At 48.9% G+C, this 24318-nt stretch overlaps 1 protein-coding gene across 1 annotated transcript; it reads right to left on the reverse strand.

The window, feature by feature from the left end:
* LOC137360359 (probable G-protein coupled receptor 139) lies at positions 1-21669 on the reverse strand. Its single transcript, XM_068025821.1, has 2 exons — positions 21489-21669; positions 1-899 (listed from the first exon to the last, which is right to left on the reverse strand). The coding sequence occupies exons 1-2, from the start codon at positions 21667-21669 to the stop codon at positions 1-3; spliced, it is 1080 nt and encodes a 359-aa protein (XP_067881922.1).
* Positions 21670-24318: the final 2649 nt, after the last annotated feature.

Raw genomic sequence — 24318 nt, forward strand, 5'->3', positions numbered from 1 at the left:
TCATCCAATGAATTGAACAATTGCAGTAAAGGGATATTTCAGCACATTCTTCAACTGCTCTCTGAACCGAGTTTGGGTCACCGCATAAATAGTAGTGTTTGTGCAGCAACTCAGGAGCTGCAGCATGAAGCCCAATTCCTGCAGGAAAACATGTGGATAAGCAAATGTAGTGTCCAAAAACCACATCCGGAACCATATTGAATACACCATTAACGCTGCCCATAACAGGATGAAATTCAGCGAGATAACTAACAGTAAAATGATGGATTTCCTTCGACTCTCCATCTCTGGATCTCTTCGACTCTTCCCAGTGCTGTGATCTCGGAGTCTCCTGCGTCCTCTGCTGCTCACTGAAATGTGTCTGACGGTGAGAGCATTGAGCAGCAGGATCAACACAAATGGGAGCCCAGGAGTTAGAATGTTGTGGAGCAACCGGATTGTTCCCCAAACCCGAGAAAGCAGAACATCCGGTGTTGCATCACAAAACCAGGGCATGTTAATCAGTCCATAAGGACCTGTTAACATAAAATACCAGATGATGTTCTTTAAACAGCTCAGCACAGTCACGGCTCCAAGTACCACAGACGCCATTTTCTCACTGCAATATCTACTGCTCAGCTTCTGGCAACAAATGGCCACAAATCGATCAAAGGTGAAAGTGACGGTGAACCAGACAGAACCGTCTGTGGCTGCATAAAGCAGGATGGCGTGAATATTACACACGGGGATGGACCGCAGGAACTGAAACTGTTCCTTATAAACAATCGGAATGTGCCTCAAAATCAGGTCCAGGATAATGACCAGTAGATCCGCCGCTGACATGGCCACCAGGTAACAAGTGACACATTTGGATAGACCGCACTTTCCCCGAGACAGGATCCCAATCGTCAGCAAGTTAACTGTGAGGAAGGGAAATAAACAGAGAAATTATACATCAGGCTGGAGCAAAGTTAACAGTTCGATTGAGGACTTATTGAGTTTAACAAATATGTTCCTGTATCCAGTAATGTATTAACATGATTGAGAGTGAAAGAACAAACGGGATGGTCTACGATATGGTGGAAGGCAGGAGAGATTAAGTAACAAAAGGATGATACCGAAATTGTTAAACATAATCCTCCCTCTCCCTCCTTTCGCTGTTTAGTTTAAAAATTGATTCCATATCTAATCTGTCCCAGTTCTGATTAAGGGTCACTTAAATGAAATATTATCTCGGTTTCTCTCTCCAGAGATGCTGCCAGACCTGCTGACTATTTCCAGCTTTTTCTGTTTTTATTTCAGATTTGCAGCAGCTGCAGCACTTTGCTCTTGTATAAAAAGTTAGATGTTGGACTGACTGAGAGATTCCCTCACTTGTGACAGGCAGCACGGAATTCAATTATTTCAAAGCAATAATAGGTATAAAGTGCTGTTCCTCAGGTTTCAGTCCTTGGACCACTGCTGTTTTTCAGACTGGAGTGCGGTATATAGTACTGTTTCCCAGGACTCAATACTGGTACCACTGCTGTTTTTCAGACTGGAGTGCGGTATATAGTACTGTTTCCCAGGACGCAATACTGGTACCACTGCTGTTTTTCAGACTGGAGTGCGGTATATAGTACTGTTTCCCAGGACTCAATACTGGTACCACTGCTGTTTTACTGACTGGAGGGAGTTATACACTGCTGTTCCCCAGGGTTCAGTACTGGATCACTGCTGTTTTTCAGACTGGAGGGAGGTAGACAGTGCTATTCCCCAGGTTTCAGTACTATGATCACTGCTGTCCTTCTCAGACTGGAGAGAGGTATCCAGTGTTGTTCCCCCGGATTCAGTACTAGGATCACTGTTGTTTTTCAGACTGGAGGGAGGTATCCAGTGCTGTTCCCCAGGGTTCAGCACAAGGAGCACTGCTGCTTTTTCGAGATAGGGGAAGGTATACAGTGCTGATCCCCATTGTTCAATAATAGGACAGCTGCTGCTTTTCAGACTGGAGGGCGGTATACAGTGTTGTTCTGGAGGGTTCTGGACCAGTATCAACGCAGTTTTTCAGATTGGAAGGAGGTTTACTGTGCTGTTCCCCAGGGTCCAGCACTAGGATCATTGCTTTTCTTTTCAGACTGGAGTGAGGTATGCAGTGCTGATCCCCATGGATCAATAAATGGACCACTGCTGCTTTTCAGACTCCAGGGAGGTATTCAGTGCTGTTTCCCAGGATTCAGTACCAGGATCACTACTGTTTTTCGGACCGGAGGGAAGTATACAGTGCTGTTCCTCAGGTTTCAGTACTACGATCAGTACTGTTTTTCAGACGGCAGCGAGGTATACAGTGCTGTTCCCCAGGGTTCAGTACTAGGATCACTACTGTTTCTCAGACTGGAAGGAGGTTTGCAGTGCTGTTCCCCAGGGTTCAGTACGAGATTCACTACTGCTTTTCAGACCGGAGGGAGGTATACAGTGCTGTTCCCCAGGGTTCAGTAATTGGATCACTGCTACTTTTCAGACTGGAGTGAGGTATACAGTGCTGTTCCCAGGGTTCAGTAATTGGACCACTGCTGATTTTCAGACTGGAGGGGTATCCAGTGCTGTTCCCCATTGTTCAGTACTAGCTTCACTGCTGTTTTCCAGACTGGAGGGAGGTATACAGTGCTGCAACCAAGGGTTCAGTACTAGGACCAGCGCTGTTTCTCAGACGAGAGGGAGGGATACAGTACTCTCCCCCAGGGTTCAGTACTGTTGCAACTGCTGTTTGTCAGACTGGAGGGAGGTGTAAAGTGCAGTTCCCCAGTGTTCAGTACTAGGATCACTGCTGCTTTTCGGACCAGAGGGAGGGATACAGTGCTGTTCCCCAGGGTTCAGTACCAGGATCACTCCTGTTTCTCGGACCGGAAGCACGGATACAGTGCTGTTCACCACGGTTCAGTACTCGGATCACTGCAGTTTTTCGGACCGGAGAGAAGTGTACAGTGCTGTTCCCCAGGTTTCAGTATTAGGATCAATACTGTTTTTCGGATTGGAGGGAGCTATACAGTGCTTTTCCCCAGGGTTCAGTACCAGGATCACGGCTGCTTTTCAGACTGCAGAGAGGTATAAAGTGCTGTTCCCCAGGATTCAGTACTAGGAACACTTCTGTATTTTTCCAGAATGGAGGGAGGTATACAATGTTTTTCCCCAGGGTTCAGTCTTCGGCACACTGCTGTTTTTTTTCAGACTGGACTGAGGTGTTCAGTGCTGTTCCCCAGTGTTCAGGTCACGGTTCACTGCTGTTTTTCAGACTGGAGAGAGGTATACAGTGCTGTTCCCCAGGATTCAATTCTGGGACAACTGTTGTTTTTTAGAGAGGAGAAAGGGAAAAATGCTGTGCCCCAGTGTTCAGTACTAGGACCAGTGACGTTTTATCAAATTCGAGGGAAGTATGCAGTACTGTTACCCAGGGTTCAGTACCAGGATCACTGCTGTTTTTCTGTCTGGGGTGCGGTATACAGTGCTAACACCCGTTGTTCAGTCCAAGGAACCCTGCTGCTTTTTTCTCAGACTGGACGGAGGTATACATTGTTGCAACCCAAGGTTCAGTGTTTGGAACACGGCTGTTTTATTCAGACTGGAGTGAGGTATACAGTGCTCTTCCCCAGGGTTCAGTATTTGGTTCATTGCAGTTTTTCATTTTGGAGAAGGTATACAGTACTATTCCCCATGGTTCAGTACTTGGCTCACAGCTGGTATTAAGACTGGAGGGAGGTATACAGTGCTGTTCCCCAGGTTTCAGTACTGGGATCACTGCTGTTTTTCGGACTGGAGGGCGGTATACAGTGCTGTTCCCCAGGGTTCAGCATTAGGTTCACTGCAGTTTTTCAGTTTGGGGGAGGTTTACAGCACTGTTCCCCAGGGTTCAGTACCAGGATCAATACTGTTTTTCCGACTGGAGTGAGGTAAACAGTGCTGTTCCCCAGGGTTCAGTACTGGAATCACTGCTGTTTTTCAGACTGGAGTGAGGTATATAGTGCTGTTCCCCAGGTTTCAGTACTATGACCGCTGCTGTATTTCAGACTGGAGGGAAGTATCCAGTGCACTTCCCCAGGGTTCTGCACTCGGAGCACTGCTGTTTATTCTAGATTGCGGGAAGGTATACTGTGCTGATACCAAGGGTTCATTAATAGGACAGCTGCTGCTTTCCAGACTGGAGGGAGGTATACAGTGTTGTTCTAGAGGGTTCTGTACTAGGATCACCGCTGTTTTTCAGACTGGAAGTAGGTTTACTGTGCTGTTCCCCAGGGTTCAGTACTAGGATCACTGCTGTTCTTTTCAGACTGGAGGGTGGTATACAGTGCTGATCCCCTTGGTTCAGTAAATGGACCACTGCTGCTTTTCCGACTACAGGGAGGTATACAGTACTGTTCCCCAGGGTTCAGTATTAGGTTCACTGCAGTTTTTCAGACTGGAGTGAGGTATACAGTGCTGTTCCCCAGGGTTCAGTAATTGGACCACTGCTGATTTTCAGACTGGAGGGGTATCCAGTGCTGTTCCCCATTGTTCAGTACTCGTTTCACTGCTGTTTTTCAGACTGGCGGTTGGTAGACAGTGCTGTTTCCCAGGGTTCAGTACGAGGTTCACTGCTAATTTTCAGACAGGAGTGAGGTATACACTGCTGTTCCCCAGGGTTCAGTACCAGGACCACTGCTGTATTTCAGACTGGAGGGAGGTATACAGTGCTGCAACCCAGGGTTCAACACTAGGACCAGCGCTGTTTCTCAGACGAGAGGGAGGGATACAGTACTCTTCCCCAGGGTTCAGTACTGTTGCAACTGCTGTTTGTCAGACTGGAGGGAGGTGTAAAGTGCAGTTCCCCAGTGTTCAGTACTGGGATCACTGCTGTTTTTCGGACCAGAGGGAGGGATACAGTGCTGTTCCCCAGTGTTCAGTATTAGGTTCACTGCAGTTTTCAGTTTGGGGGAGGTTTACAGTACTGTTCCCCAGGGTTCAGTATTAGGTTCACTGCAGTTTTTCAGTTTGGGGGAGGTGTACAGTACTGTTCCCCAGTGTTCAGTATTAGGTTCACTGCAGTTTTTCAGTTTGGGGGAGGTTTACAGTACTGTTCCCCAGGGTTCAGTACTCGGATCACTGCTGTTTGTCAGACTGGAGGGAGGTACACAGTGCTGTTCCCCAGGTTTCAGTACTTTGATCACTGCTGTCCTTTTCAGACTGGATGGAGGTATCCATTGCTGTTCCCAGGGTTCAGCACTGGGAGCACTGCTGTTTTTTTCTCGATTGCGGGAAGGTATACAGGGCTGATCCCCTGGGTTCAATAATAGGACAGCTGCTGCTTTTCAGACTGGAGGGCGGCATACAGTGTTGTTCCAGAGGGTTCTGTACCAGTATCACCTCTGGTTATCAGACTGGAAGGAGATTTACTGTGATGTTCCCCAGGGCTCAGTACTGGGACCACTGCTGCTTCTCAGACTCCAGGGAGGTATACAGTGCTGTTCCCCATGTTTCAGTACTAGGATCACGACTGTTTTTCGGACCGGAGAGAAGTATACAGTGCTGTTCCCCATGGTTCAGTACTAGGATCACGACTGTTTTTCGGACCGGAGAGAAGTATACAGTGCTGTTCCCCAGGTTTCAGTACCAGGATCACTGCTGTTTTTAAGACTGGAGGGAGGTATTCAGTGCTGTTCCCCAGTGTTCAGTACTAGGATCACTGCTGCTTTTCAGACTGGAGAGATGTTAACATTGCTGTTCCCCAGGTTTCAGTACCAAGATCACTGCTGTTTTTCAGACTGGAGGGAGGTACACTGCACTCTTCCCCACAGTTCAATACTGGGACAACTGTTGTTTTTTAGACAGGAGGGAGGGAAAGGTACTGTGCCCCAGTGTTCAGTACGAGGTCCAGTGCCGTTGTGTCAAATTCGAGGGAAGTATGCAGTGCTGTTCCCCAGGTTAAAGTACTAGGATCACTGCTGTTTTTCTGAGTGGGTTGCGGTATACAGTGCTAACACCCATTGTTCAGTACAAGGAACCCTGCTGTTTTTTTTCTCAGACTGGAGGGAGGTATACATTGTTGCACCCCAAGGTTCAATGTTTGGAACACTGCTGTTTTTTCAGACTGGAATCAGGTATACAGTGCTGTATACACTCTTCCTCAGGGTACAGTTTTAGGTTCACTGTTGTTTTTCAGACTGGAGTGAGGTTTACAGTGCTGTTCCCCATGGTTCAGTAGTAGAATCACTGCTGTTTATCAGACTGGAGTGAGGTAGACAGTGCTGTTCCCCAGCGTTCAGTACGAGGATCACTACAGTGTTTCGGACCGTAGAGAGGGATACAGTGCTGTTCCCCAGGGTTCAATGAAAGGATCACCGCTGCTTTGCAGACTGGAAGGCGGTTTACTGTGCTGTTCCCCAGGGTTCAGTACTCGGATAACTACTGTTTTTAAGACTGGAGTGAGGTATGCGCTGCTTTTCCCCAGGTTTCAGTACTAGGATCACGACTGTTTTTCAGACTGGAGAGAGGTATACAGTGCTGTTCTCCAGGTTTCAGTACCAGGATCACTACTGTTTTTTCAGACTGGAGGGAGGTATACAGTGCTGTTCCCCAGGATTCAGTACTAGGTTCACTGCTGTTATTCAGACTGGAGGGAGGTATACTGCATTCTTCCCCACAATTCAATAGAGGGACAACTGTTGTTTTTTTAGACAGGAGGGAGGGAAAAGTGCTTTGCCCCAGTGTTCATTACCAGGACCAGTGCCGTTTTTTTCAAATTCGAGGGAAGTATGCAGTGCTGTTCACCAGGTTACAGTACTATGAGCACTGCTGTTTATCAGACTGGAGGGTGTTATCCAGTGCTGTTCCGCATGTTCAGCACTTGGAGCACTGCTGTTTTTTCTGGTTTGCGGGAAGGTATACAGTGCTGATCCCCTGGGTTCAATAATAGGACAGCTGCTGCTTTTCAGACTGGAGGGCGGAAGACAGTATTGTATTGGAGGGTTCTGTGCCAGTATCACCACTGTTTTTCAGACTGGAAGTAGGTTTACTGAGCTGTTCCCCAGGATTCAGTACTAGGATCACTGCTGTTCTTTTCAGACTGGAGGGAGGTATACAGTGCTGATCCCCATGGTTCAGTAAATGGACCACTGCTGCTTTTCCAACTGGAGTTAGGTATACAGTGCTGTTCCCGAGGGTTCCGTACGAGGATCACTACTGTTTTTCAGACTTCTTCTTTCTTTTGGGCCTCCTTATCTCGAGAGACAATGGATACGCGCCTGGAGGTGGTCAGTGGTTTGTGAAGCAGCGCCTGGAGTGGCTATAAAGGCCAATTCTGGAGTGACAGGCTCTTCCACAGGTGCTGCAGAGAAATTTGTTTGTTGGGGCTGTTGCACAGTTGGCTCTCCCCTTGCGCCTCTGTCTTTTTTCCTGCCAACTACTAAGTCTCTTCGACTCGCCACAATTTAGCCCTGTCTTTATGGCTGCCCGCCAGCTCTGACAAATGCTGGCAACTGACTCCCACGACTTGTGATCAATGTCACACGATTTCATGTCGCGTTTGCAGACGTCTTTATAATGGAGACATGGACGGCCGGTGGGTCTGATACCAGTGGCGAGCTCGCTGTACAATGTGTCTTTGGGGATCCTGCCATCTTCCATGCGGCTCACATGGCCAAGCCATCTCAAGCGCCGCTGACTCAGTAGTGTGTATAAGCTGGGGGTGTTGGCCGCTTCAAGGACTTCTGTGTTGGAGATATAGTCCTGCCACCTGATGCCAAGTATTCTCCGAAGGCAGCGAAGATGGAATGAATTGAGACGTCGCTCTTGGCTGGCATACTTTGTCCAGGCCTCGCTGCCGTAGAGCAAGGTACTGAGGACACAGGCCTGATACACTCGGACTTTTGTGTTCCGTGTCAGTGCGCCATTTTCCCACACTCTCTTGGCCAGTCTGGACATAGCAGTGGAAGCCTTACCCATGCGCTTGTTGATTTCTGCATCTAGAGACAGGTTACTGGTGATAGTTGAGCCGAGGTAGGTGAACTCTTGAACCACTTCCAGAGCGTGGTCGCCAATATTGATGGATGGAGCTTTTCTGACATCCTGCCCCATGATGTTCGTTTTCTTGAGGCTGATGGTTAGGCCAAATGCATTGCAGGCAGCCGCAAACCTGTCGATGAGACTCTGCAGGCACTCTTCAGTGTGAGATGTTAAAGCAGCATCGTCAGCAAAGAGGAGTTCTCTGATGCGGACTTCTGTACTTTGGACTTCGCTCTTAGACGGGCAAGGTTGAACAACCTGCCCCCTGATCTTGTGTGGAGGAAAATTCCTTCTTCAGAGGATTTGAACGCATGTGAAAGCAGCAGGGAGAAGAAAATCCCAAAAAGTCTGGGAGCGAGAACACAGCCCTGTTTCACACCACTCAGGATAGGAAAGGGCTCTGATGAGGAGCCACCATGTTGAATTGTGCCTTTCATATTGTCATGGAATGAGGTGATGATACTTAGTAGCTTTGGTGGACATCCGATCTTTTCTAGTAGTCTGAAGAGACCACGTCTGCTGACGAGGTCAAAGGCTTTGGTGAGATCAATGAAAGCAATGTAGAGGGGCATCTGTTGTTCACGGCATTTCTCCTGTATCTGACGAAGGGAGAACAGCATGTCAATAGTCGATCTCTCTGCACGAAAGCCACACTGTGCCTCAGGGTAGACGCGCTCGGCCAGCTTCTGGAGCCTGTTCAGAGCGACTCGAGCAAAGACTTTCCCCACTATGCTGAGCAGGGAGATTCCACGGTAGTTGTTGCAGTCACCGCGGTCACCTTTGTTTTTATAGAGGGTGATGATGTTGGCATCGCGCATGTCCTGGAGTACTGCTCCCTCGTCCCAGCACAGGCATAGCAGTTCATGTAGTGCTGAGAGTATAGCAGGCTTGGCACTCTTGATTATTTCAGGGGTAATGCTGTCCTTCCCAGGGGCTTTTCCGCTGGCTAGGGAATCAATGGCATCACTGAGTTCCGATTTGGTTGGCTGTATGTCCAGCTCATCCATGACTGGTAGAGGCTGGGCTGCATTGAGGGCAGTCTCAGTGACAGCATTCTCCCTGGAGTACAGTTCTAGGTCGTGCTCAACCCAGCGGTCCATCTGTTTGCGTTGGTCAGTGATTATGTCCCCTGATTTAGACTTGAGGGGGGCGATCTTCTTGATGGTTGGCCCAAGAGCTCTCTTCATGCCATCATACATTCCTCTGATGTTTCCGGTGTCTGAGGCCAGCTGAATATGACTGCATAGGTGTTGCCAGTAGTCGTTTGCGCAACGCCTAGCTGTTCTTTGTGCAGTACTTCTGGCTGCTTTAAGTGCTGCGGATGTTAAATCGCTGGGGGCTTTCTTGTAGTTCAAAAGTGCAATGCGCTTAGCGGCTATGACAGGTTCCAGCTCTTCATTATGAGATTGAAACCAGTCTGCATTTCTCTTCGCACTTTTGCCGTAGGTGGTCAAAGCTGACTCTTAGATGGCGTCTCTGATGTGGGCCCACTTGGTCTCAGCATCCCCTGTGGGAGTGTTTTGAAGGGCTGTTACAAGTGAATTTAGAAATTTTTGTAACAGCTGTGGGTGAGAAATTCTGCTCGTGTTGATGCGCAGGTGGCCCTTCTGCTTGGAATGATGCAACTTCTTTGGTCTGAGTCTAACCTTGCTGCACACCAGGGAGTGGTCGGTGTCGCAGTCCGCACTGTGGAAGCTGCGTGTGATTTGAACACTGTTTAAGGCGGCTCGCCTTGTGACAATGAGGTCTAGCTGGTGCCAATGACGTGATCTTGGGTGCCTCCATGAAACCTGGTGACAGGGTTTAGTGTGAAAGAACGAGTTGGTGATGCAGAGGTTATGATAGGTACACAACTCAAGCAGTCTCTGCCCGTTCTCATTCATCCTTCCAACGCCATAGCGCCCAAGTCAGGAGGGCCATGAGTCATGGTCGGCCCCAACCCTGACATTAAAGTCCCCCAGCAGGAATAGGTGTTCGGTGTTGGGGATGCTGCTAATGATGTTATGGAGTTGCTCATAGAACTGGTCTTTAGCTTCATGTGCGGAGCAGAGTGTTGGAGCATAGATGCTGAGTAGGTGTACTGGACCAGAGGTGGTGAGCAGTCGGATGGACAGTATGCGTTCCGAGCCATTTGAGGGAGGCTCTATCATGCTGAGCAAGGAGTTTCTGATGGCGAAGCCCACTCCATGCTGTCTTGGTTCTTCAGGATCCCTGCCCTGCCAGAAGAAGGTGTAGTCTTGCTCTGCTAGAGAGCCACTCGCGGGGAGGCGAGTCTCCTGAAGTGCTGCAATGTCCACATTGAATCTACTGAGCTCGTTGTTAATGATGGCGGTCTTCCGAGAATCGTTGATTTGTGTAAGGTCTTCCGACAGGCCAGGACACATAGTTCTGACGTTCCAGCTTGCAAAGCGAAGGGCTGGTACCTTCTTTCCTTTATTCATGTTGTTTGGTGCGGTGTATCAGTCCACCTTTCGGGCAATGACCCTGAGCTCCAAGCACCCATTGAAGCAGGCAGACTGTGGCGGGACAGAACCTTATTGACCGGGGGCTGCCCGGTTTGAGGCGGGCGGTAGCTGTCCAGTGAGGTGCAATGACCTCTCCCACCGACAAAGGCAACCCGTGGCGCCCAGTTTCTACGCCAATTTATCTGGACTTATAACCCGTAACTGCTGCCTTCCATGTTGTTTTAGTCGCTGTGAGGCAACTATGGAGTGACCTCTCCATGGCGCATGCCTGGGCAAATTTATGGAGGTTGAGAGTTGCCCAGTCGTCAAAACCCCCCTCTCGGCCTTTCTGGTGGGGTCCAAAGGAGTGCAGGACACGACGTTTGGCACCAGTATGGCTGCAGGAACTGCCGGAAACATGCCAAAGGTGACACATGAGCGCCTACGGGGTTCCGCTCCGGATTTTCTGTTAGGGTTTACTCCCTTAGCCTTGGTCTCTCCCGAGACGCCCACAAGGCAGTGGGGTTGTTGGGGCCCCTACACAGGTGTAGGATGGTGCCGGTGGGAGGAGGGGATGCAAGGGGGAGGGGTAGAGGGAGGGAGTGGGGGGGGTGCAGGGGAAGGGGGTGCGGGGTGAAGATGGTGCGAGGGGGGGGGCGGGCTGGGACGGGGTTGTGAGGGGGTGAGCTGAGAGGGTGGAGCAGGGAAGGGGACGGGGGTGGGGGGGTGGAAGGGGGGTAAAGGGGGGGAGGGGTGGTGGAATCTGGTGCAGGTAATAAGCCATTTCCTCAGTGCCCACCATCGACGTCCGGAAAGCTCATCCACGTCCTTCGGGAGGTGAAGCATCATTTGGCAGACTTAGAGGTGATTACATTTGCTAAGGGTTTTTTTTTTGCAGTGGTTTAAATAAAGGCATGCAGCATTGCCGACAGTGCGCTGCAGATGCTCTCCGAGCCATCTCCCGCGGGCGCTTTGAAGTTGCGGCCGGGGGGGCCGTTCGTGGATGTTTTGGGTGTTCGGGGCACCTTTTCACAGGACTTCTCTCGGGTCCCGCAGCTCCTTCTTCACCTCAATGGACTTACCGCATGCCGTGGCTGCAGACACTCTGGACTGTGAAGACAGCAGGATCGGAGATTAAAGTATCGACAGCTGTGCTCGTCAGTTTCATCCGGATCAATTTCATTGACAAAACAAAGAGCAGGTGTGGCTGGGGGAGGGCAGTGGGCCCAGGTAACATACACTAAACTAACTGTTAACTTTTAGATAGGGCTAAAATGAACTGATTTAAAGAGCCAGGGGAATTTAAACAGTTTAAGAGGGCAGATTGGGGGAGAAAACGTTAGGGATGGGAGCAGATGGCCATGGATAGAGTTGAACAGCAAGGGAGCTTCCGAGGGAGCTTCCAGCCCAGGAGCCATCTTGATATATCCACTATATACCTCCCTCCAGTTTTTCAGACTGGAGGGAGGTATATAGTGCTGTTCCCCCGGTTTCAGTACTAGGATCACTGCTGTTATTCAGACTGGAGGGAGGTATACAGTGCTGTTCCCCAGGGTTCAGTACTCGGATCACTGCTGTTTTTCTGTCTGGGGTGAGGTATACAGTGCTAACACCCATTGTTCAGTACAAGGAACCCTGCTGTTAATTTCTCAGAATGGAGGGAGGTATACATTGTTGCACCCCAATGTTCAGTGTTTGGAACACTGCTGTTTTTTTTCAGAATGGAATCAGGTATACAGTGCTGTTCCCGAGGGTTCTGTACGAGGATCACTACTGTTTTTCAGACTGGAGGGAGGTATATAGTGCTGTTCCCCCGGTTTCAGTACTAGGATCACTGCTGTTATTCAGACTGGAGGGAGGTATACAGTGCTGTTCCCCAGGGTTCAGTACTCGGATCACTGCTGCTTTTCTGTCTGGGGTGAGGTATACAGTGCTAACACCCGTTGTTCAGTACAAGGAACCCTGCTGTTAATTTCTCAGAATGGAGGGAGGTATACATTGTTGCACCCCAATGTTCAGTGTTTGGAACACTGCTGTTTTTTTTTCTAAATGGAATCAGGTATGCAGTGCTGTTCCCCAGTGTTCACTAATTAGATCAATACTGTTTTTCGGACTGGTGTGAGGTATACAGTGCTCTTCCCCCGGGGTTCAGTATTTGGTTCACTGCAGTATTTCATTTTGGAGGAGGTATACAGTACTCTTCCCCAGGGTTCAGTACTAGGATCAAGACTGTTTTTCGGACTGGAGTGACGGAAACAGTGCTCTCTTCAGGGTTCAGTATTAGGTTCACTGTTGTTTTTCAGACTGGAGTGAGGTATACAGTGCTGTTCCCCAGGGTTCAGCACTAGAATCACTGCTGTTTTTCAGACTGGAGTGAGGTACACAGTGCTGTTCCACAGTTTTGAGTACTATGACCACTGCTGTTTTTCAGAGTGGAGGGTGGTATCCAGTGCTGTTCCCCAGGGTTCAGCACGAGGAGCACTGCTGTTTTTCCTAGATTTCGGGAAGGTACACAGTGTTGATCCCAAGCGTGCAATAATAGGACAGCTGCTGCTCTTCAGACTGGAGCGGGGTATACAGTGTTGTTCTGCAGGGTTCTGTACCAGTATCACCGCTGTTTTTCAGACTGGAAGTAGGTTTCCTGTGCTGTTCCCCAGGGTTCAGTACTAGGATCACTCAGCAGGTCTGGCAGAATCTCTTTCCACAGATGCTGCCAGACCTACTGAGTGATTCCAGCATTTCTTGTTTTTGTTGTGGCTAGGATCACTGCTGTTGTTTTCCGACTGGAGGGAGGTATACAGTGCTGTTCCCCAGGTTTCAGTACTGGGATCACTTCTGTTTTTCAGACTGGAAGTAGGTTTGCAGTGCTGTTCCCCAGGGTTCAGTACTAGGATCACTACTGTTTATTGGACCGGAGTGAAGTATACAGTGCTGTTCCCCAGGGTTCAGTAGTAGGACCAGCGCTGTTTTTCAGACCAGAAGGAGGGAAACGGTACTCTGCCCCAGGGTTCAATACTGTTACAACTGCTGTTTGTCAGACTGGAGGGAGGTGTAACGTGCAGTTGCCCACGGTTCAGTACTAGGACCAGCGCTGTTTATTGCAGACTGGAGTGAGGTATCCAGTGCTGTTCCCCAGGGTTCAATACTAGGATCACTACTGTTTTTCGGACCGGAGGGAAGTATACAGTGCTGTTCCCCAGGGTTTAGTACTCGGATCATTACAGTTTTTCAGACTGGAGTGAGGTTTACAGGCCTGTTCCCCAGAATTCGGTACAAGGACCACTGCTATTTTTCAGTTTGGTCGAGGTATACAGTGCTGTTCCCCAGGGTTCTTTACGAGGATCACTGCTGTTTTTCACACTGGAGGGAGGTATACAGTGCTGTTCCCCAGTGTTCAGTACTTTGATCACTGCTGTTTTCCAGACTGGAGGGAGGTAGACAGTGCTGTTCCCCAGTTTTCAGTACTAGGATCACTGCTGTCCTTTTCAGACTGGAGGGAGGTATACAGTGCTGTTCCCCAGGTTTCAGTACTGGGATCACTTCTGTTTTTCAGACTGGAAGTAGGTTTGCAGTGCTGTTCCCCAGGGTTCAGTACTAGGATCACTACTGTTTATTGGACCGGAGTGAAGTATACAGTGCTGTTCCCCAGGGTTCAGTAGTAGGACCAGCGCTGTTTTTCAGACCAGAAGGAGGGAAACGGTACTCTGCCCCAGGGTTCAATAATGTTACAACTGCTGTTTGTCAGACTGGAGGGAGGTGTAACGTGCAGTTCCCCACGGTTCAGTACTAGGACCAGCGCTGTTTATTGCAGACTGGAGTGAGGTATCCAGTGCTGTTCCCCAGGGTTCAATACTAGGATCACTACTGTTTTTCGGACCGGAGGGAAGTATACAGTGCTGTTCCCCAGGGTTTAGTACTCGGATCATTACAGTTTTTCAGACTGGAGTGAGGTTTACAGGCCTGTTCCCCAGAATTCGGTACAAGGACCACTGCTATTTTTCAGTTTGGTCGAGGTATACAGTGCTGTTCCCCAGGGTACAGTACTAGGATCACTGCTGTTTTTCACACTGGAGGGAGGTATACAGTGCTGTTCCCCAGTGTTCAGTACTTTGATCACTGCTGTTTTCCAGACTGGAGGGAGGTAGACAGTGCTGTTCCCCAGTTTTCAGTACTAGGATCACTGCTGTCCTTTTCAGACTGGAGGGAGGTATACAGTGCTGTTCCCCAGGGTTCAGTACGAGGATCACTGCTTTCCTTTTCAGACTGGTGGGAGGTACACAGTGCTGTTCCCCAGGGTTCAGTACTAGGATCACTGCTGCTTTTCAGACTGGAGGGAGCTATCCAATGCTGTTCCGCAGGTTTCAGTGTTTGGATCACTGCTGTTTTTCAGACTCGAGTGAGGTATACAGTGCTGTTCCCCAGGGTTCAGTACGAGGACCAGCGCTGTTTTTTGCAGACTGGAACGAGGTATACAGTGCTGTTCCCCAGGGTTCAATACTCGGGCCACTGTTGTTTTTCGGACCGGTGGTAAGTGTACAGTGCTGTTCCCCAAGGTTCAGTACTTGGACCACTGCTGTCTTTCAGAATGGAGTTCGCTATCCAGTGCTATTCACCAGGGTTCAGCACTTGCTTCACTGCAGTTTTTCAGACTGGAGGGAGGTTTACTGTGCTGTTCCCCAGGGTTCAGTACTAGGTTCACTGCTGTTTTACAGACTGGAGGGAGGTACACGTTGCTGTTCCCCAGGGTACAGTACTAGGATCACTGCTGTTTTTCGGACTGGAGGGAGGTGTACAGTGCTGTTTACCAGTGTTCAGTACTAGGACCAGCGCTGTTTTTCGACTAGAGGGAGGTATATAGTGCTGTTCCCCAGGGTTCAGTACCAGGATCACTGCTGTTTTTCAGACTGGAGTTAGGTAGACAGTGCTGTTCCCCAGGCTTCAGTACTCGGATCACTGCTGTTTTTCAGACTGGAGGGAGGTATACAGCACTCTTCCCCAGTGCTCAATACTGTTCCAAATGCTGTTTGTCAGACACTGGGTGAGATGTAAAGTGCTGTTCCCCAGTGTTCAGTACTTGGAGCTGCGCTGTTTTTTGCAGACTGGAGTGAGGTATGCAGTGCTGTTCCCCAAGGTTCACTACTCGGGCCACTGTTGTTTTTCAGGCTGGAAGGAGGTTTACATTGCTGTTCCCCAGGGTTCAGTACTAGGATCACTACTGTTTTTCAGACTGGAGTGAGGTATACACTGCTATTCCCCAGGATTCAGTACTATCATAACTGCTGTTTTTCAGACTGGAGTGAGGTATACCGTGCTGTTCCCCAGGGTTCAGTACTAGGATCACTACTGTTTTTCCGATTGGAGGGACGTATACAGTGCTGATCCCAGGGTTCAGTGCTATGATCAATACTGTTTTTCAGACTGGAGTGAGGTTTACAGTCCTGTTCCCCAGAATTCTGTACAAGGACCACTGCTGTTTTTCACTTTGGGCGAGGTATACAGTGCTGTTCCCCAGGGTTCAGTACTGGGACCACTGCTGTTTTTCAGACTGGAGGGAGGTACACAGTGCTGTTCCCAAGGTTTCAGTACTATGATCACTGTTGTCCTTTTCAGACTGGAATGAGGTATCTAGTGCTGTTCCCCAGGGTTCAGCACTCGGAGCACTGCTGTTGTTTTTCAGATTGTGGGAAGGTATACTGCGCTGTTCTGGAGGGTTCAGTACCAGGACCGCTGCTGCTTTTCAGACTGGAGGGATGTTTACTGTGCTGTTCCCCAGGTTTCAGTACGAGGATCACTGTTGTCCTTTTCAGACTGGAACGAGGTATCTAGTGCTGTTCCCCAGGGGTCAGCACTCGGAGCACTGCTGTTGTTTTTCAGATTGTGGGAAGGTATACAGTGCTGTTCTAGAGGGTTCAGTACCAGGAACGCTGCTGCTTTTCAGACTGGAGGGATGTTTACTGTGCTGTTCCCCAGGTTTCAGTATGAGGATCACTGATGTTTCTGATATACATTAATGACTTAGACTTCAGATATCAGACCACAATGTTGAAATTTGCAGAAATCATGAAGTGTGGAAGTATAGTGACGGGCGATGAAGACGGCAATAGAATTCAAGAGGACATAGACAGGGGGGTAGACTGTGTCGAAGCAACAACAATATGCATTTATATTGCGCCTTTAATGTATTAAAAGATCCCAAGATGCGTCACAGGTGCATTATATAACAAAAGTAAGACGCCAAGTCACACAAGGAGATTGGAGGTAAGATGGAGAAAAGCTGGATTTAAGGAATGGCTTAAATGTGGAAACCGAGTTGGAGACGTTTGGAGAAGGTATTACAGATCTTAGGGCCCAGGCAACTGAAGGTATGGCCACCAATGGCGAAGACACTAAAATTAGGGTTGTACGAGAGGCCACCATTAGATGAAAATAGATATCTTAGTGTATTGTGAGGCAGGAGGAGATTACAGAGATGGGAAAAGGACATGTGCAGGAGGCGGGATTCCCAGCACCGGGCCAGAGAGGAGGGGATCCTCACTTTGGCGTTTTTGTGCCATCCAGCCTGTCCACCAGAGAGTCCTGTGTTGATTTTCTGACTTGGATCTTGTTCTTTTATCGACATTGTGCTCCGTGGCAGATTGCATGGATGTTTAGTGTGGCAGCAGCCCGCCAGGAAATGCCGTGTTTACCAGGCCCGATATTCACAGTGGTGGCGAACCTTGGTGACAAACCCTCCACCGCTCTGTGACAGGACCCGACTTCACATATTTAAATAAATTGTTTGCCTGAGTTAAAATGAAAACTGTAGCGATATGACTGCAGTTCCAGATGTTCAGTGTGATGGTTGGAACTCACGTGCCTCAACTTTCCCGTCCAGGGAAAACTGGCGCCACCAAGGTGGTAAAGGTGAAACAGTGCATTTACAAAGAAATGCAGGCGGAGGGAAAAGTGTCAACTTGCATTGTTGTGGTCGGACAATATGCAATTTTGATTTAGTTGAGCGGGTAACCGCTTTAAAATATAGTACCTATGCCTATCCATAAACAATTGACTCAATTCGCAGTGCGCAGAGGCTGTTCCTGATTTCAGGACTTCAGGATTCAGCCCGCTATCTCAGTGACCTGAGCCTGGAATCCCTTTCCCTTTGACGATGGCATTCCTGCCTCCTAGAGCTGCTGGCCAATCAGAGGGCCAACAGATCAGCAGAAATGGTAATTTCACCGGAAGGGGTGGTCAATTTCAGTTCTGCAGAGGTCTTGGACGCGGTCACAGTGCTGGAAACTGGGACCAATGTGTGTGCAGTGGGATCATCCGGAAGGCTAGTCACTGTCTGTACTGCAGAGGTCTTGGACCCTGTCACAGTGCTGGAACCCGGGCCCAAGGTGAGTGCAGTGGGTTCACCGGGAGTGGTGGTCACTGTCAGTACTACAGAGGTCTTGGACCCAGTCACAGTGCTGGAACCTGGGCCCAAGGGGAGTGCAGTGGGTTCATTGGGAGTGGTGGTCACTGTCAGTACTACAGAGGTCTTGAACTCACTCACAGTACTGGAACCTGGGCCCAAGGTGAGTGCATTGGCATCACCAGGAGGGGAGGTCACTGTCAGTACTGCAGAGGTCTTGGACCCCCTCACAGCGGACACAGGGTGAGGGCAGTGGGGTCACCGGGAGGGGCTGTCACTGTCAGTACTGCTGAGGTTTTTGTGCCAGTCACACCACTGAAACCTGGACCCAAGGTGAGTGCATTGGGGTCACCGGGAGGGGTGGTCACTGACTGGACTGCAGAGGTCTTGGACCCAGTCACAGTGCTGGAACCTGGGACCGCAGTGAGGGAGGCAGAGTTACCAGGAAGCATGGTCACTGTCAGTCCTGCTGAGGTCTTGGACCCAGTCACAGTGCTGGAACCTGGACTCAAGGTGAGTGCAGTGCGTTCACCTGGAGGAGTGAACAATGTCAGTACTGCAGAGGCCTTGGGTGCAGTCACTGTGCTGGAATCTTGACTTAAGTTGTGTGCAGTGGGGTTACCAGGAGGGGTTGTCTCTTTCAGTACTGCAGAGGTCTCGACCCAGGCCCAGCGCTGCACCCTGGACTCCAGGTTAGTGAGGCAGTGTCGCCAGGAGGTCTGGTCACTGTCAGCACTGCAGAGATCATGGACCTAGGCCCTGCACTAGAATGTGGACCCACGTGATTGAGACGGGGTCAACGGTACAGGTCCGGAAGCTCCTGCTGAGGGGAACTGGTGGTCCTAAAGTCCAGGTGGAGGGGTGTCCTGGGAGGTTCATTGTTTCACAGTCAGGGTGCTGCGTTGGCCACAGTTTGCCCATGGAGAGGGAAAGGCCCCAAGCCCGATGGAGGGTTCCACACTTTTCAAGATACCCTCCCCACATAGCAGAGGTACCCCCTCCATAGGTTAGATCCAAGCGATGGCAGAAAGCGGCCCTTTAGTGGCCATTAAAGTGCCTCATTTGGCCGCTGGGCGGTAATGTCATCGTCGGCCTATCTCGTCCCCAGAAAGATCACTTGACGATGGGGTGACCATCGGCCCTCCACCACAATCACCCGTCGGTCCCGCCTCTGACCTCACTTCGGGGGTACCATAAAATCCAGTGGTGAAGCTATGGAGGAATTTAAAAATGGTGATGCAAATTTTAAAATCAAACTGTTTCTTAATCGATGGCCAATGTAGGTCAGCAAGCACAGGAGTGATAGGGGAACGGGAGTTACTGTGAGTTAACACGTCAGCAGCAACGTTTTGGATGGCCTGCAGTTTACAGGCTGTAGACTGTGGGAGATCAGCAGGAGGACATTGGAATGGTCAAGCCGAAAGGGAATGAAGGAATGAATGAAGGTTTTGAGCACAGAGGCGAAGTCAGGCGATGTTACAGAGGTAGAAATAGGCCATTTTAGTGACTGTGCATATATGTGGTCCTAAACTCATCTTGGGGTCAAATATGAGACCAAGGTTATGAACAGTCACACACAGATGCCAGGAAGAGGGATGGAATCGGTAGCTAGAGAATGGAGTTTGGAACAGCAACTGAAAACAACGGCTGAATTTCAAGGAGCCCTATATTTCCTTATCCATAGCGTGGATATGAGGTGGGGCCTGAAGATGTCCCCAGATGAGACCTACCACAGACCTCGGCGCTAGCTGGTCCCAGACTGATTATCCCAGCTGTAGTAAGGCTCACTGGCACCTCTCCATCTCTCAGTGAAGGGATCACAATCAGCATATGCAAACTAAAATACTTAATAGATTTACGTATACTTATATCTCATCTGGATTGAGCTCTCTATCTCCGGCCCAGTGGCCTGTAGTCCCGCACCTTTAGATCCCCGTCTGAGAGGATGAGGTGCCTCATTGGTCGGGCGGGGGGAGGAGGCAAATTTCTCAGAGTGAAATTGGGGGTACGGTGCCAAATTAGCGTCATGGATGTCGTATGACGATGAGAGGGGTTGTAGATGCAGGTTTGTGCATACTGGCGGATGATGGGGCTGGGGGAGGGGAGGCGGTGGGGGGGGGGGGTGTTGGGCGGAAGGTTATATGGTTAACCGTTTTGGAGAAAAGCGGTAAATAATTTATTTAGTTGTCATTGGTGTTGGGAGAGGGACAAAGGAAATGAATTTATTTTACTTTTATTAACTCTGTATTTAAATATTTAAATAAGCTGGTAGGGCTAGCAGCTTTTTAAAAAATGGCTTCAGCATCTGTGCACAGGCAGCTAGCGCCATTACTGGTGTGTGATGCAACATCTCTTGAATGAATAAAAGAAAATAAAAAAAGAAAGGTGTTGCTGCTAATCCCGGGGTGGCATGGCACATCCCCAACCCCTCTCCACCTGTCCCCTCTCTTTACAGAGCTTCTCTTCTCTGCAGCTTCTGCACCATTTCTTGGTCATGTTACAGACTCAGAGACACTGTAACTATAGTCCCCATACCTCGCCCAGAGTTGAGTCACCAAATCTCCTGCCCTCCCTGAATGTCTGCAGCAACTTACAACACAACCTCCAGAAAACCATCCATAGCACCGCCCACAACTTTACATTAGCAGAAGTCTTTCAAAATCCCTCACATGCAATTTGGATGACTGGTCATTTTGAATAAAACTAGAGCGAGTTCCTGTGCTGCTGAAAACATGTTTGCCTGAAAGTGAGTAGCACAGGTGGTCAGAGGACATGCACAGACCAGGTTTGAAAGACGTGTGCCAATGCTGCCAGAACGCCGAGTGCACCATGCAACAGCATGCACGAGAAGTCATAAGTGGCTGTCAGTGCATCCCCACAATATAAAAATATATAATCGTCATAGCCTTGGCACCAGTGGATCTACGGAGTCCAGAATTAAGGTCAACAAGAGATACGGAGGGAGAAAATAAATCACTTATAAAAGTGAATAGGATAATTGTTTGAGGGAAACATTTTGCAGGAATATGGGTAACAGAAGTGGAACTACTTGGAAGAGTGGGGTCATGCAGGGATTTTAACCCAAGAATAAGAATTTTAATACTGTGCTTTTATCAGATCAGCAACCAACGTAGGTCAGTGAGCACATGAGTGTTGGCTGAGTGGGATTTGGTGTAAGTTGGGATATGTGCAGCAGAGTTTCCGACTGGCTGTGGTTTATGAAGTTTTGTAACCGGGAGTCTTGTCAGGGCAGCATTAGAATAGTCGGGTCTGGATTTAACAAAGCCATGGATGGTAGTTTAAGAAGCAGATTTGCTAAGGCAGGGAAAGATATGCCGGTGGTGACAGCTGGCAGGATTTTTGAAGGACAGGATACATATTGGAACTCAGCTCGGGGTCAAAGGCATAAGTGAGGTAATGAACAGTCTGTTTCAGTGTCAGGTATGACAGGGGCATGGCAGTCGGTGGAAAGAGAATTTGTGATGGGGACTAAAAACAATGACTTCCACCTTGCTAATACTTAAATAACAATAGCACGACTACATTGAATAGCTGGACACATAGGCTGAACAGGAACCCTGACAACAGCAAAGATGAGACAGGAAATGAAAAGGACATAAAGTCTGTAATAATTAGATTCGGTGAGAGAGACTTACCAGTGACACCAACAATAGCGAGGATGGGATAGTAAAAGAATTGAATTATCTTCAGTGCCCAAAAAATCTGATCAGGTAATATTATCCAATCATAATGCGCAGTAAAAAAGGCAAACCAATCGGATAAACTCCTGTCCAATGTAGTAACATTCCAATTTATTATTCTCAGATTCTGACTCATTGTTGTAATATTCGAATCGATTCTTATTAAATTCTGACCCATTGTTGTTGCGTTCCAATCTATGTTCTCAGATTCTGACCGATCCACTCCTCTCTCTGGAGCTGCTGATCCTTGTTAGTACCGACGGTGATGCTCCCGCTGACACTTTGGGATGACACATTGAAAGCAGTCAGTTATTGAAATGAGATGAAGATCCTCCAGTGACACAATTAGTTTTCATTGAGACTAACATTAATCACAGTCACTGAACAAACAGGTTCAATTAACCCCTTTTAATCCAAAGCATTATGTACCGTTTATTCATTCATGGGATGTGGGCGTTACTGGCTATACCAGCATTTATTACCCATCCCTAATTTCCCTTGAGAAGGTGGTGGTTAACTGCCATCTTGAACCGCTGCTGTCCATGTGAGATAGTTACACCGCAGTGCTCTTAGGAAGGGAGTTCCAGGATTTTGATCCTGCAACACTGAAGGAATGGTGATACAGTTCCAAGTCAGGATGGCGTGTGACTTGGAGGGGAACTTGCAGGTGGTGGTGTTCCCCTGCATCTGCTGCTCTTGTCCTTCCAGTTGGTAGAGGTCGGGGTTTGGAAGGTGCTGTCTAAGGAGCCTTGGTGTGTTGCTGCACTGCATGTTGCAGATGGTACACATTGCTGCCACTGTGCATCTGTGGTGGAGGGAGTGAATGTTTGTAGATGGGGTGCCAATCAATTGGGCTGCTTTGTCCTGTGTGGTGTCAAGCGTCTTGAGTGATGTTGGAACTGCACCCATCCAGGCAAGTGGAGAGCGTTCCCTCACACACCTAACTTGTGCCTTGTAGATGGTGGACAGGCTTTGGGGAGTCAGGAGGTGAGTTACTCGCCTCGGTATTCCGAGCCTCTGACCTGCTTTTTCACCTGCGGAATTTATATGGCTAATCCAGTTCAGTTTCTGGTCAATGGTAGCCCCTGGGATGTTGATAGTGGGGGATTCCATGATCATAATGCCATCGAATGTCAAGGGGAGATGGTTAGATTCTCTCTCGTTGGAGATGGTCACTGCCTGGCACTTGTCAGCCCAAGCCTGGATAGGGTCCAAGTCTTACTGCATTTCTACACGGACTGTTTCAGTATCTAAGGAGTCACGAATGGTGCTGAACATTGCGCAATCATCAGCGAACATCCCGACTTCTGACGTTGATTGAAAGAAGGTCATTGATGAAGCAGCTGAAGATGTTTGGGCCCAGGACACTACCCTGAGGAACTCCTGCAGTGATGTCCTGGAGCTCAGATGATTGATCTCTAACAACCACAACCATTTTTCTTTGTTTTAGGAATGACTCCAAACAGCAGAGACCTTTCTCCGTGATTTCCATTGACTCCAGTTTAGCTAGTGCTCCTTCATGGAATACTCAGTCAAATGATGCCTGGATGTCAAGGGCAGGCACTCTCACCTCACCTCTTGAGTTCAGCACTTTTGTCCATGTTTGAACCAAGGCTGTAATGAGATCACGTGCTGAGTGGCCTTGTCAGAACCCAAACTGTGTATCACTGAGTAGGTTATTGCTAAGGAAGTGATGCTTGATGGCACTGTAGATGACACCTTCCATCACTTTGCTGATGATTGAGTGTAGACTGATGGGGCGGTAATTGGCCGGATTGGACTTGTCCTTCTTTTTGTGTGCAGGACATACCTGGGAAATTTTCAACATTGCTGCATAGATGCCAGTGTTGTAGCTACACTGGAATAGCTTGGCTAGAGTGCGACAAGTTCTGGAGCACAGGTCCTCAGTACCATTACTGGAAAATTGTCAGGACCCATAGCCTTTTGCAGTATCCATTGCCTTCAGTCGTTTCTTGATATCATGCGGAGTGAATCGAATTGGCTGAAGTCTGACATCTGTAATGCTGTAGGTGGTAATCAACTCGGCACTTCTGGCTGAAAGTTGTTGCAAATGCTTCTGCCTTATCTTTCGCACTGATGTTCTGGGCTCCCCCATCATTGTGGATGCGGATATTTGTGGAGCAACCTTCTCCATTTAGTTGTTTAATTGTCCACCACCATTCACGGCTGAATCTGGCAGGACTGCAGAGCTTCGATCTGATCCTTTGATTATGGGATCGCTGAGCTGTGACTACTGCAAGCTGCTTATGCAGTTTGGCACGCAAATCGTCCTGTGTTGTAGATTCACCCAGTTGACAACTCATTTTGAGGTATGTCTGGTGCGGCTCCTGGCATGCCCTTCTGCAATCTTCATTGAACCAGTGTTGTACTCCTGGCGTGATAGTAATACTGGAGTGGGGGATATGCCAGTTTGCCATGAGGTTACAGATCGTCGTTGAGTACAATTCAGCTGCTGATAATGGCCCACAGCTCCTCATGGATGCCCAGTTTTGCATTGCTAGATCTGTTCGAAATCTATCCCATTTAGCACGGTGATAGTGCCACAAACACGATGGGCGCTATCCTCAATGTGAAGGCGGGACTTCGTCTCCATAAGGACTGTGCGGTGGTCACTCCTACCAATACATTCATGAACAGAAGCATCTGCGGCAGGCAGATTGTTGAGGACAAGGTCAAGTATGTTTTTCCCTTTAGTTCGTTCCCTCACCACCTGCTGCAGAGCCAGTTTAGCAGCTATGACCTTTAGGACTCGGCCAGCTCGGAC

This window comes from Heterodontus francisci, unplaced genomic scaffold (genome assembly GCF_036365525.1).
Source record: "Heterodontus francisci isolate sHetFra1 unplaced genomic scaffold, sHetFra1.hap1 HAP1_SCAFFOLD_188, whole genome shotgun sequence".
In the NCBI taxonomy this organism is placed as follows: domain Eukaryota; kingdom Metazoa; phylum Chordata; class Chondrichthyes; order Heterodontiformes; family Heterodontidae; genus Heterodontus; species Heterodontus francisci.

What these genes read in the sequence shown, in the direction of transcription:
- LOC137360359 (XM_068025821.1), bottom strand. Translation starts at nt 21,669, where the DNA reads ATGAGTCAGAATCTGAGAATAATAAATTGGAATGTTACTACATTGGAC. An exon ending in CGCTATTGTTGGTGTCACTG is followed by an intron (nt 900 to 21,488) that starts GTAAGTCTCTCT and finishes CCTTCCTCACAG; the next exon opens with TTAACTTGCTGACGATTGGG.